A 16,733-nucleotide genomic window follows, 5' to 3' on the forward strand; every position below is an offset into this window, starting at 1 on the left:
AAGCTTAATTTTAGAAAGCAGCCAGAAATATCTTTCAGAACCAAACCTGACAAGTTAGATGGCATTCAAGCCTAGGTTAGATGTTTTATTTTTTAAGCGAAGAGGTCCCTTGCAAGGTACACATGTGTGTCTGTCTTGCTACCCAGTGTATTCCCAGCACCCTGTACAGCACCTGGGGCCTTGAGTGGTGAACAGAACCTGGCTCTCTACTGGGACCCAGAAACTGGCTCAAAAGGTAAGTCTGGAAAAGTTTTTGAACAAAGCAGCCTGTTTGGGAGTAATAATTTCTAGCTTGTATGTTGACCAGAAATCTGTCTCTTTCTTTTGATAAGTATGCTGTGGGTACACCTTGTGCATTTGACTACGGAGAAAATGATGCAGTTCCTTCCCCTTATTGGGGCTAATACTGGATTTAGTCTCCTAAGACAACACTAATCAGCAACACTGGACAAATCCAGGCATTTCTGGAATTATTTTTCATGCCAACCCAATCCACAAAACATGCAAACATGGTATTGTCAACAGGGACAATACCCAAAACATAATTCACTTTTTCACACAAGAATTTCAAGACACTGACATTAATCCAAGTTAGACTTGCAAATGAGCCAAGGTCCACTGCTCCAGGCACTAATGAATTTGAGGAGTACACAGTTAAGCAGCTCCTAGCCAGGACTCAGAGCATCTGCCTGCGAGTCAGAGCTCCTGGGTTGATTCTGCTCAGCTGTTAACTAGCTGTGTGTCTGGGGCGCCGGGGCCCGGGGCGGGGGTCGGATTTCACACCTCTCCCCTTGTTCTGTATCCATACGGTGATCTCACGCTCTTAAAGCCACCAGTCCTAAGAACAATGAAGGCGGACCGGAAGCACGGAGAGCAGGTTGCTAACAGCAGGCACCCCGCTGGCGGCCGTGGCGGGAAAGCAAGGTGCTGTTGCAGGAGCGGAGCCTCGGGGGGCGGCAGGAGCCAGTCTCAGCTGAGACGAGATCCCTGCTCTGAAGGAAAAAGAAAGCCAAAGACAGAGCTCAACTGCTCCTGGCAATGGAACCGTTTCCAAGAAGGGAACACAGAGGTCATCTGAGGTCAAGTTCAGGGCACGCAGCCAGCAGCCAGGCGGGAAGGAAGTTGCAGCGAATGCCCGCCTGCTCTCCCAGCCCTTCGCCTTCTGAGCACAAGTCCCGCGCCAGCCCCTTTGCCAGGGCGCCCCGGGGACTTCAGAGGCTCCTTCCAGATCCCGGCCTTCTGGCTCTGGCCTCGCGGACGCACCCCGCGTGGAGGCGCCGCGGAGAAGCAGGTAGAGTCAGCGAGTCGTTGGGAGCGCTGGGTCGGCGCCGGCCCGGCGTGTCTCGGCCGCCCCAAGAGCTCTACGGAGAACCTTCGAGGCTTCTTCGTCCACTGCCGCCCTCCTCCAGCCTCACGGCCTCCCCTGCCTCAGGCACACAGGACTCTTGCTTAGCTCCCTGCCTTTGCTCTTGGCGTTTACCCCAAAGCTCTGGAAATCCTGCTCTCATTTAATGCCCAGCTCGAATGCCGTGTGACCCATGAAGCTCCCGTAGGGGGAAATAGCACCTGTTGCCATGTGTCCTGCGTCACACTTAGGGTCATGTTGTCTCCCTCCATTTGGGACCACGTTGTATCCATCCGTGACCATCGCATCATGTCTCTTCCTTCCTTGGCCCGTGCTGCCCGCCTGCCTGCAGGTCCTTGCCTTCTGCCGCCACCACACCCCTCACGTCGTCCTCCAAGGCTCAGCTCAGAGACAGACTGTGAAGGACTTTCCCACTGTCACCACCGCTCCACCCTCACGGACATGCTGGCTCCATTTTTTGATCGGCTACTTCTGTGCCCAGAAGTTTATCTCCAGTATTTCTTATCCTTGGAACACCCTTGCAAAGTAGATGCAGAGGTTATTTTACTTTCAGAGGTAAGAATAGAAGCTCAGAGAGGTTAAGGGTGCCCGAGTTGCACTGCTGGCTAGTGTGGCGCAGCCAGGATTGGAACCTAGGCTTGTCTGACACCAAACCCAAGCCTTCCATCCATTCCATGTGACTTCTACATTCATAGGGCAAATATCTTGAACATAAGACTGTAAGGATCTTGAAGATTACCTTTGTTTTCAATGCAAGAAACCTAAGGTATCAAGACTTGCCCAAGGTGACACAGTTTCTCCCTACATGCTTTTCTCATTCCTCATCTGTCAACTTCAGGTGGTCCCTAGTACCAGGTAACATTCCCTGGGGTCCCCATTTGCAAGCCATCTGACACAACTGCCCTGCAGCAGGGCCCCAAATTGGGCAAGAGAGAATGTTGCAACACCCTCAGAGCCACAGCTGTACATATTGAAAAAAATCCCCAAAGACAGTCACTTAGAGTTTCTTTCTTGTGTAAAAGGAGTCTGAGGAGGGCAATCCACAGCTGCTGCTGCTGCAGTTTTACCAAGTCAAGCCCCGGGGCTGCTGCTTTCTTCTGCAATTCCCTCCTCAAGGGGCACTCATGGTCCCCAGTGGCTCCAGGATCACCTAGGGCAGGGGTGCTGCCAGCAGAATCCAAGGGCTCACTTCCCATCTTCTATTTCTGCCATTTACTCTACGGATCACACAATCACATAATCTAGTCCAGAGGTGGATAAGCTGCTCAGAGCCTAGCTGGGAGCTGGCCTGGGACTTGGCAAGCATGTAGCATGTCGCTGTGAGCGTAAGGGGTGAGGGCGTAGGGGACATGTCATTGCTTAGTCCAAGGGGCCCTTATTTTTATTCATTCATTCATTCATTCATTCATTTTTGCTGTGTTGGGTCTTCGTTTCTGTGCGAGGGCTTTCTCCAGTTGCAGTGAGCGGGGGCCACTCTTCATCGCGGTGTGCGGGCCTCTCACTATCGTGGCCTCTCTTGTTGCGGAGCACAGGCTCCAGATGCGCAGGCTCAGTAGTTGTGGCACATGGGCTGAGTTGCTCCACAGCATGTTGGATCTTCCCAGACCAGGGCACGAACCCGTGTCCCCTGCATCGGCAGGCAGATTCTCAACCACTGCGCCACCAGGGAAGCCCCAAGGGGCCCTTCTTAAGCTCAGCCTACTTCTTTCTACTTGTTTAATATTTATCGAGCTCCTCACTCGTATGTGCCAGACACTGGAGAGACAAAGAGGAATAAGACTCACTCTGAGTCTAATAAAGAGACAAAGAAACAGATCCTTTTAATGCTACGTGGCAAGTGCCACAATAAGATATATGCCAAAGGCACGCAACAGGAACACAGTGACGGGCACCTGACCCAGCTGGGGGGGGCGAGGCAGCCAGCAAAGGCTTCTTGAAGAGGGTGCTTGCTGATGAAGCAGATATGAGACATATTAGGAGGGCTGTTACTAGCCTCAGATGATTGCCTGGATATTGGGGATGAGTGAGAGGAGGAGTCAGACGCTCCTGGTGGCTGCAGGAATGATAGGAGAACACTGCACGCTGGATCTTCTCACAGATGCCCCGTGCTTTCTTGCCTCAGATCAGGTGGTCGCTTCCCCAGTGTTGCCTTTCCCATCGCTGCTCGCAAAGATGTGAATTTGGGCCCTTCTCACTTTCAGGGTTTTAACCCAGGTACTCTCAGGAGGTGAGGTCCCCCTGACCCTGACCTAGTGAATCAAATACAGGAGCACGGTCTGCACCATGCAACCTCCAGGCCAGACCCAGCTGGAGTTTCCCAAGTGTCACCTGAGCCCGATGGTCCCTAGTGGAAACTTTGGCTCTAGAAAATCCATCTGTAGTGAACATCTCCCACTGTGTGAAGGACCACTGTGTTGGAGGTAGAGCCCACCTCCCACAGTGAAGATGAAGTCAGATACTGTTTTTCCCAGACTCCCTTGCAGCTACTTGGCATGTCAAGGGCACGTGGCCTAGATTCTAGGAGTCAGCTATCCCTACCAGAATCAGGTCCCTGAGAACTTTCTGTGACAGCCACAGTTGCAGGGGGGTCACATTCTCACCACAACTGTGGTGGACCCTCTGGGGCCTTGCAGATGACGGGCCCTGGGGCTTCATCAGGTTCACAGGAACTTGCTTCTCATTGCAGTTTCGGGCCATGATGGAGTCTTTGATTGTCATCAGTCCAGCAGGGGGTGAGGCTAGGGTAAATGTGGGGACCAGGAGAGCACTGCTTGGTTCAGAGGACAGCGAGTTCAGAGGACCGTTGAGCTGGAACAGAGGGTTCTTTCACAGGGTCAGGGGAAGGTGAGGCTGGAGGACCCCAAAAGCCCAGTTAAGGAACCTAGTCATCACCTTGCAAGAGGCATTGACATTTTTAAAAAATGAACTTTTATTTGGGAATAATTTTGGATTTACAGAAAAGTTTCAAAAATGGCACGGAGAGTTTCCATATATCCCTCACCCAGTTTTCCCTAGTGCTAACATCTTACATGATATGGTACATTTGTTAAAACTAAGAAGCTGACATTGGTACATTAGTGTTACCCAAACTCCAGACTTGATTTGGATTTCACTAGCTTTTCCACTAATATCTTTTTTCTATTCCAGGATCCAATCCAGGATACCACTCTGCACGTAGACAGCAACCTTTTTAAAGGATAATATTAACATTATTAAAGGTGTTTTAGGAGACCCACCTGATACCAATGGACAGGTTGGTCCAGGAAGTGGGACAGGAATGCACTTGTAAAGGCAATCCAGAACCTTCGAACTTCCAAATACACCCCACTGCCCAGCATCTGAAGAGGCTCACCACCTTGAAGATGCAGGGCCTGCTCAGGGCCCCAGGGGGCCAAAGGTATATTTAGGATACACCTGGGAGCCAAAAAGGAAAAAAGAAAAACTCCTTCCTTGGGAATTCTCTGGGGGTCCAGTGGTTAGGACTCTGCGCTTTCACTGCCAAGGGCCCAGTTTCAATCCCTGGTTGGGGAACTAAGATCCTGCAAGCTGCGTGGTGTGGCAAAAAAAAAAAAAAAAAAAAAAAAGATACACCTGGGAGCCTCCACCCAGCAGTGGTGGTAAGCTAGAAGGTCTTCCTACCCAGGCAACAAGAGCAGGCTGGTAAAGCCAGACAGGCAGCCAAAGAAATACATGCTTGCCCTGCTTGCCCTCTTTTCTGAAAGTCTAGACTTGTCTCCCTTACAAGCCAGTTTTTTTTTTTTTTGTGTGGTACGCGGGCCTCTCACTGTTGTGGCCTCTCCTGTTGCGGGGCACAGGCTCCGAACACACAGGCTCAGCGGCCATGGCTCACGGGCCCAGCTGCTCCGCGGCATGTGGGATCTTCCCGGACCGGGGCGTGAACCCGCGTCCCCTGCATTGGCAGGCGGACTCCCAAGCACTGCGCCACCAGGGAAGCCCCCTTACAAGTCAGTTTGATGTGGAAAGAGAACAGGCTCTACAGGGGGTCAGGATGGACCAGGGTTTAAGTCTGGCTCCATCACTTACTGAGAGACCATGTGTGAGTTACTCAACTTCTCTGAGCTGCAGTTTCCTCACTGATAAAAACTGGAATATTAAACTTCCTTCATAAGATTATTGAGAGGATTGATTAACATCTACACAGTGTTCAGGAGGGGCTGGCACACAGTAGGCATTCAATAATCGGCTCCCTTTGACAACACGAGGGTGGGGTCTGGACCTATAATTTTCTTGTATATCCTCAAAGTGCTTAACATTTGGAAAGTAATTCATACATTGATGATTGTGATATGGAGCTCACACACCCAGTGACCTCAGAAAGGGCGGATCATGACTCCAGTTACAACATTCATTTATTTAGCAAGTCTCTGTTAGTCACTCACTAAATATCAATAAATAGATACATGTCAGGCACTGTGCTAAGTGACCAAGATGGTCTGTGTTGAGAATGGCAAAGCCCAGGAGGGAGAGGTGCCTCCAGACAACTTTATTCAGGTCTGATACGTAGTTTGACATAGTTTAATAGGCAGATGGTCCAAGGCACAAAGCCTGGATACTTGTGTGAGGAGCGAGGGAAGAGAGCAGGAGCACGCTCAGGACTCGCAGAATAAGTGGGTCTTCCAGTTAAAGAAGAGTGGGGAAAAGGCGAGAGGGAGGGAGAGAAAAGCGTTGCGTTAGGCGGGAAACACAGGTTGTATTCTGGAACCTAGGTTAGTCTTGTGGGTTTATGGAATGAGTGGTGGGAGGTGAAGTTACAAAAACATGGCAGCTGGGATACTTCCACACGGGAAAGGCTGGGGGGCAGCTATCTGGTGGCAGGGGTGGGGCCTGAGACCCGACCTGAAGCCGTTCTTCTGCATAGCAACCACAGGTCTTTAATTCATGGTTTAGTTGAGGTATCTCAGGAAAGAGACGATTAGTGGTAGTAGTGATGGGCGGGCTTTGGCCGGGGCTTGGCCGGTGAGTGGGCGTTCCAGCCACTCCAGGTTTTGGCCACCCACACCGAGAAGGGAGCCCTGTGAGCGCCATGACACAGCAGGTAGAGTGAATGAATGCTGGCGAGTCCACTACACCTGCAACTAGAGAAACAAAGTGAGGCGCAGAGAAGATTTGAGAGACTTCAGAGGTGAAGAGGTTGACGTTGGTGAAAAGGGAGGGGACGATGAGAGCTGGAGGGCAAAGAGGACCCCAAAGCTTCTAGTGAGTCAACTGGGTAAATGGAGAAGCAGGAGAAACAGAGTTTGCTGGCTGAGGTGGGTGTGGGGTTGAGAACTCTGTCTTGTACACACTGAGCATAAGGGATGTCCAGGTAATGACATCCAGAGGTCAGTATAGCTGTAGCTTTAAAAGTCATCTTCCTGTCTGTGATTTGCTTCAAAATCATCTGAGAATGGTGGGTAGGCTATAGATGAAACAGAATTGGCTATGAGTAGATAACTGAAGTGGGTGAAAAAGTAAAAATTAGCTCATGCTCAGGGGAAGAAAAAGCTGCCCTGCCATTCGTCAGGCTGGGAGGACAAAGGTAAGGCTAGCTACAAAGTTACTATGAAACAATATTCCTCCCAAGGGCACACTGCGGCTAAAGTATCATAACCACCCCCTTTTTTTGTGTGACTACTGCTTTCCGACTCACTGGGAAACCTTGTTCTCTAAAATGATAGACCATCAGAAACTTTGCTGTTTGAAATTTTATCAGTAAAAATGAATCACCCTTCTGTTGTCAGGAGGATCTAAGTCACTTTGACACAGGGAAGCAGTCTTTTTTTTTTTTTTTTTCTTTTTTGGCCTTACCACATGGATGCGGGATTTTAGTTCCCCAACCAGGAATCGTACCCATGCCCCCATCAGTGAAAGCGTGGAGTCCTAACCACTGGACTGCCAGGGAATTCCCAGGGAAGCAGTCTTGATTTGCAACCCAGGTTCAGAGCTTCAGATAAGGGGCTTCTGAGCACAACATTCCATGTTTATCTTAACTTTGCACTTTCTAAGGAAATGAACCTTTCCTTAGTGCAGTTCAGACCAGATGTTGACTCCTGCTTTGCACTGAGCCTATCAAAACATTGCTTCATTTAAATTTTACCAAAATTCTATCCTTACCCTAAGTCCTAGAACTCTCTCTTTGCCTGTTTGGTGAGACATGCATAGTTTCTCTGGTATGTGGTCTCCTTCATTTCAATGAGTTAAATGATTTCTGTCAAAATACAGGTCTGTTCCCAGTGATCTTAGGCTGATTGATTATGACATGAGCAGTAGGCCTATGGGAGTTCTCTGTACTCTTCTCTCCGCTACTGCAAATGATCCACATTTTCCATAACATCTCCAAGTTTTTAAAAAGTCCTCACCCCATATTAATAGTGCACACCTTGACAGTGTTTGAGATTTGTGCAAGGCAGAATGATTGCCCCACGCCAGAAAAAGTCCACATCCTAATCCCTGGCACCTGTGAATGTTACTTTACTGGCAAAAGGGACTTTGCAGATGTAGTTAAGGCTAAAGACCTTGAAATGGGAAAGTATTCTGGATTCTCCAGATGAGCCCAATGTAATCAAGTGGAACCTTAAAAGCAAAGAACCTTTCCTGGCTGTGGTCAGAGAGAAATGTGATGATGGAAGAGTCAGAGATGCAACATTGAAGAGGAAGGGACCACAAGCCAAGGAATGTGGGTGGCATCTAGAAGACAAAAAAGGTAAGGGAACAAATTCTCCTCTAGAACCTCCAGAAAGGAACACAGCCATGTTGATAATTTGATTTTAACCCAATGAGACCCACGGTAGAGTTCTGACCTACAAAACTGTGAGATAATAAATCTGTACTGCTTTAAATCACCTTTATGGTGATTTGATATGGCAACAATAGAAAACAAATACAAGACCACAAACAAGAGGAGTGGGTAAATACAGAAGTGAGCCAAGGGTGCCTGGGGCAACACCAACACCTCAGAGGAGAGGAATCAAAGGTGAGCCGGCCAAGGAGACAGAAAGGGAGACACCAAGTAGTGGAAAAGCCAGAAGAGACCAACAAAGGAAAGAGTTCCAAGAAGGAGAAAGTAGGGACTTCCCTGGTGGTCCAGTGGCTAAGACTCCACGCTCCCAACGCGGGGGGCCAGGTTCAGTCCCTGGTCTGGGAACTAGATCTCACATGCTGCAACTAAGAGTTCGCATTCCGCAACTAAAGATCCCGCATGCCACAATGAAGATCCCGTGTGCCGCAACTAACGCCCGGCACAGCTAAATAAATAAATACTAACCAAAAAAAAAAAAAAAAAAGGAGAAAGTGGTCCAGAGATTTAAACTGCCTACTCTTTAAAGTGAGGGCTGAAGGTTAGTCTTTCAATTTTAAAATACATGTTATTTTCTTGCTTCATTTTCCCAGTGATTCTCGCATTTGTATATAAAACAGCCTCTTTCACCTGAAACTTCACCTTCTCCCTTCATGTTAAAAGCCTGAGAGTTTGAGAACTTTCACCACCTCAATCCAAGTTATAAACCCATTAAGGTAATTATTCTGGTTCTAGAACAGCAGCTTTTACCACATCGTAAGCCAGAAAGAAATGTAGCTGTTTTAATGTGTTAATCCCAGTTATTTGACTCTGGGGGAGAACAGCCCACCCAGACCGGCCTGCCAGTGCTGACCTAATCTCCATACTTAAACACTTCACCCGGACCTACCCCCACCCCCATCCTTAGAGTCCGAAACTACTTCTCAATAAATATGTACTCTCTCTCACCAGACCAGCTCAGCTACCAATTTGGAAAATGGCAAATTATTTCACCCAGGTGAGGCTGTTGATGGCTTTGACTATCTTAGAGAACATGTACGTTCTAAAGGCAACGTTTCCAAACAGGAAGAAATGCTGAATTTGTAGATTTTCAGACTTTAGAAGACTAAGTGAAGAGTGTGGAGAGGTGGATATTCTTAAACGATAAGCTCATCAACCTCAGCAAGTTTTGACAGTCTGGGCCTAATGCCTCATTCTCACATGAAGGCCTTGGCACACAACATTTTTCTCTGCCTAAATACCCCACTCATTCTTCAGAATTCAGAATAGATGTCACTTTCGTAGGGGGACTATCCCAGATTATGTTGGCTCCTCCTGTTATAGGACCCCACGGTACACCTGTACATCTTTTGAAACAGTCACTACACCTGCAATACTTGTTCAGTGTCTATCACCCTCTCCATTAGATGACAAGTTCTGTGAGGTGAGGACAAGGTCTGCGTTCTGTTGTGTTCACTGTTATCTCCTTGGTCCCTAGCATATGGCAGAGAGTCAAATATTTGTTGATGACTAAATAAATGAATGAAGGGTGGGGGCCTAGTGCTGTTACTCTGGGTTTACAGGTGATTTCTACATTAGTGGCTCCTGGAAACTTAAATGGGAATGAAACATTCAGGCCCCTCAACACTAAAGGACCCAAACCATTGAGTTTCCAAAACACACCTAATACCCCGTGTTCATCGCTGGTCTTGTCCAAAGCCTGAAGCAGCAAATAAACACAAGAACAAGTGGGACAGATTTTCACCATGGTGCGAAGACAATTTAATGGGAGAAAAGATTCATCTTTTCTACAAATGGTGTTGGAATAACTGGATATACACATGCAAAAGAATGACGTTGAATCCCTTCCTTACACTCTACACAAAAATTAACTCAAAATGGATCACAGACCTAATGTAAGAGCTAAAACTATACAACTCTTAGAAGAAAACATAGGAGATGTTTGTGACCCTGGGTTATTCAAAACTTTCTTAGACATGGTGCCAAAATAAGTGACAAGAATAAATTTGACTTTATCAAGATAAAAAAACTTTTGTGCTTCAAAGGACACTATCAAAATGAAAATACAGGCTTCCCTGGTGGCGCAGTGGTTGAGAGTCTGCCTGCCGATGCAGGGGACACGGGTTCGTGCCCCAGTCCAGGAAGATCCCACATGCCGCGGAGCGGCTGGGCCCGTGAGCCACGGCTGCTGAGCGTGCGCGTCCGGAGCCTGTGCTCCGCAATGGGAGAGGCCACAACAGTGGGAGGCCCACGTACCACAAAAAAAAAAAAAAAAAAAAAAGGCCAAATAACAGAATTGAAAAAATGGATAAAGGATTTGAATAGACATTTTTTCCCAAAGATATACAAATGACCAATAAGCACATGAAAAGTTTTGCTCAACATCATTAGCCATTAAGGGAATGTAAATCAAAGCCACAATGAGATACAACTTCACTCCTATTAGGATGGTTGTAATCAAAATGATAGATGGCAAGGCTGTGGAGGAAGTGGACACGCATACATTGCTGGAGGGAATGTAACATGGAATTCTGGAAGTTTAGCAGTTCCTCAAAGTTAAACGTGGAGTTATCATTTGACCCAAAAATTCCATTCCTCGGTATATACCCAAGAGCAATGAAAACATACGTCCACACAAAAACCTGTATATGAATTTTCATAGCAGTGTTATTCTTAATAGTCAAAAAATGGAATCCACATGTGCATCAATGGATGAATAGATAAACAAAATGTGGTATATTCACAAAATGAAATATTTAGTCATACAAAGGAATGAAGTACTGATATGTGTTACAACTTGGATGAAGCTTGAAAACCTTAAAATGAAAGAAGCCAGTCACAAGAGGCCACATATTATGTGGTTCCATTTATATGAAATGTCCAGAATAGGCCAATCAGTAGAGATAGAAAGTAGACTGGTGATTGCCCAGGGTGGGGTGCATGTGGGTGGGGATCATGGGGGAGTGACAGCGGCTGGTGTGGCATTTCTTCTGAGGGTGATGAAAACATTCTAGAATTGATTGTGGTGATGGTTGCACAACCCTATGATTATACTAAAAACTACTGAATTGTACACTTTAAATGGGTGAATTGTATGGTATGTGAATTACATCTCAGTAAAGCCGTTAAAATTGTTTTAAGCAGGATAGGGGCTTCCCTGGTGGCGCAGTGGTTAAGAATCCGCCTGCCAATGCAGGGGACATGGGTTCGAGCCCTGGTCCGGGAAGATTCCACATGCTGCGGAGCAACTAAGCCCGTGCGCCACAACTACTGAGTACATGCTCTAGAGAGCCCGCGAGCCACAACTACTGAAGCCCATGCACCTACAGCCTGTGCTCCACAACAAGAGAAGCCACCACAATGAGAAGTCCGCGCACCACAACAAAGAGTAGCCCCCGCGCACAGCAATGAGGACCCAAGGCAGCCAAAAATAAATTAAAAAAAAAATTTTTTTTTTAAGTAGGATAAAGAAATGCCGTGCTATTTCAAAACATCCCACATTTGTTAGAAACCAATCTCACACTCGTTTTCCCAAGCATCAAGGGAAACACAGGTTTGTCTCCTGGGACACTCTGGGTCCCAAGCTCATTCATTTTTCCTGTGGGCCTGTGCAACTGTCAAGGGCTCAGTGCAGGAATTCCGATGCCGGTGAATCGTGGACCTGCAGTCTTCTGTCAATGAAGTACTTCCATTCTATAGAGCCATGTATTTTTCTCTCTTAACAATAAACTGTCCTTGAAGCTCGAAGTGCAGCACAAAAAATTATTTTCTTTCTTTCCAGCATAGACAGATTCACTCCATTAAGGTCACCTGAAACTCACTGGGTCAGGTGTTTGGAGCAGGCCAGAGCGCCAGGATGACCAAACCCTAAATATCAGATGTGGAACTTTTAGGCTCATGATTTGCTCTCTCCCTCCTTCCCTCCCTTTCTTTCGTCCAGGTTCTCCAGCTCTAAGACAAAGGTCTAAATCCCACCCCAACCCCCAAACCAAGAGTGCTGGATGGGAAGAGACAGCGGAGTTTCCTGGAGTTCGGGCTCCGTTTCCTGGCTCTGGGGACTCACACGTGAGCAACCACCCACTCCTGAGTCACTGTACTTCCCTGCTTCATGCCTAAGGCAGAGCTTGGTTAAGGGTCCTAGAAGTTCCCGCCCTGGCATGTCAGAAGGAGCCAGTGAACACACAGGGAAGTCTGGCTGGTGAAGCATTCAAGAAGAAGGAAAGCAAAGACTTTTCTCACGTGAAAATGGCCAGTCTAGACGGGAGCTCAGAGCAGGCACCCGTAGATACACGCTGAAATAAATGAACAATTGGATAGCAAAATCCACAAAAATGCAGACTTTATTTAAGAAGTCCTTGAGATATAAAAGAAGACAAAGGCAGGGTCCAAGGATAACAGAAACCTAACCCCTGAGTGTCAGAGCACTCTAGGTGTAAAAGGAGATGGGAGTGGGGATGGGAAGGTGGGTGACTTGGTATTCTTCTGGCTTCAAAAAGTCAGAGAGCCCAGATCACAGCTAGAACATCCTGGTACTGGTTATAGATTCTTTACAAAGGTGTTTACCTGTGGGGAAGGGAACAACCAGAAGTTAATTTCACATTTTCAGGAGACGACACAATAGTCCATCCATAATGCATATGTAGCCAAGCCCATGAGTTTTTGTGAGGAAGGGAAAATAGGTATGGAAAGGAAATGTGACCTGCCCAGGGTCCTACAGTATCAAGTGGCAGAGCTGGAGAGAATCCAGAAGTCTCCTTTCCCTACTTCTAGAACACCTTAGAGGAGGGAGTCAGCTGGAAAGCACACGTTACAAGTCAAGTATTTAAGTTACTGGCCCCAAGTATTAGAGAATAGGGATTATATCAGTAACTTCTACAAGGTCCCACAGGCTTTGGAGTGTGAAATGCAATTTGAGGCACAATGCACGGGGCCCATACTGAAGTCTGAAGCAATAAAAGTGCAAACAAGGAAAACTACTAGAAAGCAGGAGTTAAGGTCTTCCCCACCCTCTTCATGAGCGCTTCTTGTCTGGTTACTTCTTCAGAAAAATCGTCATTGACATCCAACACCAGCACTGGAATGTCCAGCAGGGCCTCAGAGTGGAGCCTGTAAGAAGCACGAACATTTAGGGAACAGAAGAAAGATGGCAGGTTTCACACACTCACCAGCCTTAATTCAGAACAGATCTAAGGCCACATACCTTCTTAAGGAAATTTCATGTAAACAGTAGCTTAAAAAAAGGATTCAATAAAGCTGGCTGGGAAGATGAGGCTGAAATTCCTCTTTAGTCTTGAGACTGATACTGAAGGTCAGGGCCTCAAACATTTAAATGGACACCACACCAAGCCTGAAGGGAGGAAAGGCTGAAACTAGGAATGTCAACTTAGTACACTGACAATTTCTCTAAACTTTTTCAGACCTTTACCCTGAGCCAACTATGTCATCATCATCAATCACCATGGTCAGTCAGGGGGTGTCAAAAAACAAAAAAGATGGAGAAATAGAATCTAATAACAAGTTTCTTGGAATATATAGATTATATCCAATGTTAAATTTCTGATTTGGATAATGCTTGACAATTCCAACCGCTTCCAGAACACTCTGAACCTGCTTAGGGGCTGCATGTTGAACTTCCTGTATTTTAATGACCGGCTGCAGGAAGGCAGGCCTCTGTCCACTGCTGCAGTCTTCTCCACTTACGGGGTTGTTCTGCGGACAAGCCAGGCTTCGTGCTGAGCATGAAGCTGCTCAAGATACGCCAACTCAATTCCTTTCTCCTCTTCCCTGGCCCTCAGGTGTAGCCTCTTCAAACAAACCTGAAAGACAATCCCCAGGATCTGCTGAGCTCTTTGGTTATTTCGGCTGTTACAAAAGCTGGGGTGCCCTCAGACCCACTTGCCATGTCTATCCTGGGCACTAGCACGACGACTTTGCTTCTGCTGCCTTGTTTTTTTTAATTCAGTCACAGGTTAATAACAAACATCACCTACCCTGGGAACCTGGAATTAACCTCTTTTTCCTCCTCCCGGCCACATCCAGGAAGTCCCCGAGTTCTCTTCAATCTCTCTTCAGCGGGCTCTCACCTCGCCTCTCTCCCCTCTGCCCTGGGCAGGCCCTCAGCCTCTCTCACCTGGACTACGAGCACGCGCCTTCTGGCTCCCTGCCTCCCGGAAGCGGTGAAGCATGTGGAAGGAGCACAGGCCCTAGAGTCTGAAAGTCCAGGGTTAGATTCCCGTCTTCAGCGGGCAGCAGCGGGGCCAGCTGGGTGGGCTTCCACCTCCTCCCCCTTCATCAATCCCAGGGTCGCTGTGAGGATTTACAGAGGGAGCCCGTCAAGGTCCTGGCAGATGCTGTTCTTCCTCCCAGCCTTCCTGCTCAGCCCGCCCTTCCAGAGCACTGCAATATACAGCTGTCCCTCAGTATCTGTGGTGAGCGGGGGTTGGTTCCAGGACCCCCTGAGGATACAAATATCCAAGGCTGCTCAAGTCCCTGATGTGTATGAAATGGCAGTGGGCTCCCCGCATCAGCGGGGTCTGTGTCTGCAGATATGGAGGGTGACTGTAACGGTATTCCTCTCCTTGCTTAAAATCCCTCACAGGGTCCTTATCGCCTTCAGCCTGGATTCAAGGAAGTATGAGTAACATCATATTTACCAAAGGGTAAGTAATTTGAAACATCTCTTTCATATCATGTCAAACACTCACTCTGGGGCACAGTGCAAATTCTGCACAGGTCAAAGGTAAAGAAGTAAAGAAAGTGAGGCTGAGACCAACTCTCCATCCTCCACTCCTTCCAGAGCGTGCCTAATTTCACGCTGACCAGAAAGTTTGAAGCACAATGGCTCAGGGAATGTCAGCTTCTCCTCTACTGGTCACACAAGGCCATTCCCGGAGTCTGGCCACCCCTCCTAACTCTCCACTTTCACCTTCCTTAGCTCCTTCCTCCCCTGGACCCACGGCTTCAGCCAGACTTGACCTCCTGCCCGCGGTATAGATCAAGCTCCTTCACGTCTCAGAACTTTTGCTCTGCATGTTTGCTTTGCCTGAATTGCCTTCCCTCCTCTCTCTGCCTGGCAAATGCTTTATTATTCAATGTCATCTGTCCTGGGAAGCACAAGTACATTAACTCACTGATTTAGGACTTCTCTCTTTCAAACATTTAAACTTTATTGCCAAATGTAAACTTGATCCCCAAACGTAGGGTACAGTATCCCTAAAGATGCAGAGTCTTTGCTGTTTCCCTCTTGTCCCATCTTTCCTCTAAGGAGAGAAAATCATAAAAACACATTTCATTTATGATCTTATGTCCAACTTTTCAAACTGATTAACACAGATCTAACATGTTAATACTTTTAGCACTTATCCCTTTTCATCTCTTTCCCCTGAATTAAGAACTGCTCTAAACTTAGATGAAGTCCTTGTCCTAGGGATTCTATAATCTAGTTAGATAACAAGTAAAACGACATATGCAAAATAGCAAATCAAGTGCTGAACTAGGAGGTTTGGATCTTAAGTGCGGCGGTCGGATAAGGGAGGCAGCAGTTGGGCTCAGGCAGTCAGAGGCGCTTCCCGGAAGAGACAGGGCTCTGCCTTTATCTCTGGTACCAGCTTACTCAGCACCACTCTGCGAGCCAAGCGCTATGCTAGGCCCTGGACACACACAGACCCCCAGTGGTATTTCAGCTGTATCAGGTGACTGAGGGAGGTCTGCACAGGGTGCTCTAAGGGCACAGTGACTGGGGGAGACCCAGGAGGCAGGCCAGAGTCCGTCTGGTTCAGGGCTGAGCGCAGGGCCTGGTAGAGCAGGTGGTCGATAAATATTTGCTGCACATACTCACGGAACGTTTCCATTTCTGACCTAGTCCGTCTCTATCGACCTTTCGCTCCTACCTGACTCTTTTCCATTCCTGCTTTCCTTCACTCTGAACCTCCTCTTCCTCCTCCTGGCATCCTGCTCCTACTGGCATCCTCATCCTCATCGCTGACTGCTTCCAGACGTCTCCCCGTGTTCCCCTGCCTGCCCATCACACAGCTTCACACCACCGACTTCCTGCTACCCAGTTCTCCGTCCCACTGAGGACAGATGTTAGTGACTTGTATACTTTCAGAAAGATTCACGCATTTCACATTCTTAACCCCACCTTTAAAAAAAAACCCATACATGTAAAAGGTCTCCCACGACGCACTTAGTTCTTATTTTTCTTTACTTAACGTCTTGAAGATTGTTACATGTCAGTATAGTACTTTCTAGCTCTTTTTCATGACTTCAGAATTTATCAGTGCATGGATGGGGCATAATCTATTCCACCAGTCCCTACTGATGACTACTGGGCTGTTTACAATAACTTGCTATTGTAAACAATGTTGCCTTGCACATGCACCATTTTGCCTATGTGGGAGCATATTTATGGAGTAAATTCCAAAGAGCATGATTAATAGGTCAAAAGTATGTGCACTGCTAGTATACGCTGCCAAACTGCCTCCTTAGAGGCTGACCAATTCACATTCCTGCCAGCAAGGTAGCTTCAGGATTTCTAAATATAGCAAAGCTACCTAATTTTCCTGAGAGAAA

At 47.4% G+C, this 16,733-nt stretch overlaps 1 protein-coding gene across 4 annotated transcripts in view; it reads right to left on the reverse strand.

The window, feature by feature from the left end:
• Positions 1-12,484: 12,484 nt before the first annotated feature.
• The window catches only part of DGUOK (deoxyguanosine kinase), a gene marked incomplete at its 3' end in the record, with an annotated part of 36,454 nt that continues 32,205 nt past the window's right edge, over positions 12,485-16,733 (reverse strand). For 2 of the 4 annotated variants that reach the window (XM_079721479.1, XM_079721480.1), the window contains 3 exons: positions 13,863-13,978; positions 13,169-13,268; positions 12,485-12,725 (listed from right to left, as the gene is read on the reverse strand). In XM_079721479.1, the coding sequence (XP_079577605.1) occupies positions 12,699-12,725; positions 13,169-13,268; positions 13,863-13,978 (243 nt within the window). Of the gene's footprint in view, positions 12,726-13,138; positions 13,269-13,769; positions 13,979-16,733 lie in introns of those variants that run through there. The other 2 variants (XM_079721478.1, XR_013811306.1) reach the window with 2 other exon arrangements.

The sequence above is a fragment of the Hyperoodon ampullatus genome (genome assembly GCF_949752795.1).
Source record: "Hyperoodon ampullatus genome assembly, chromosome: 15".
NCBI lineage: Eukaryota > Metazoa > Chordata > Mammalia > Artiodactyla > Ziphiidae > Hyperoodon > Hyperoodon ampullatus.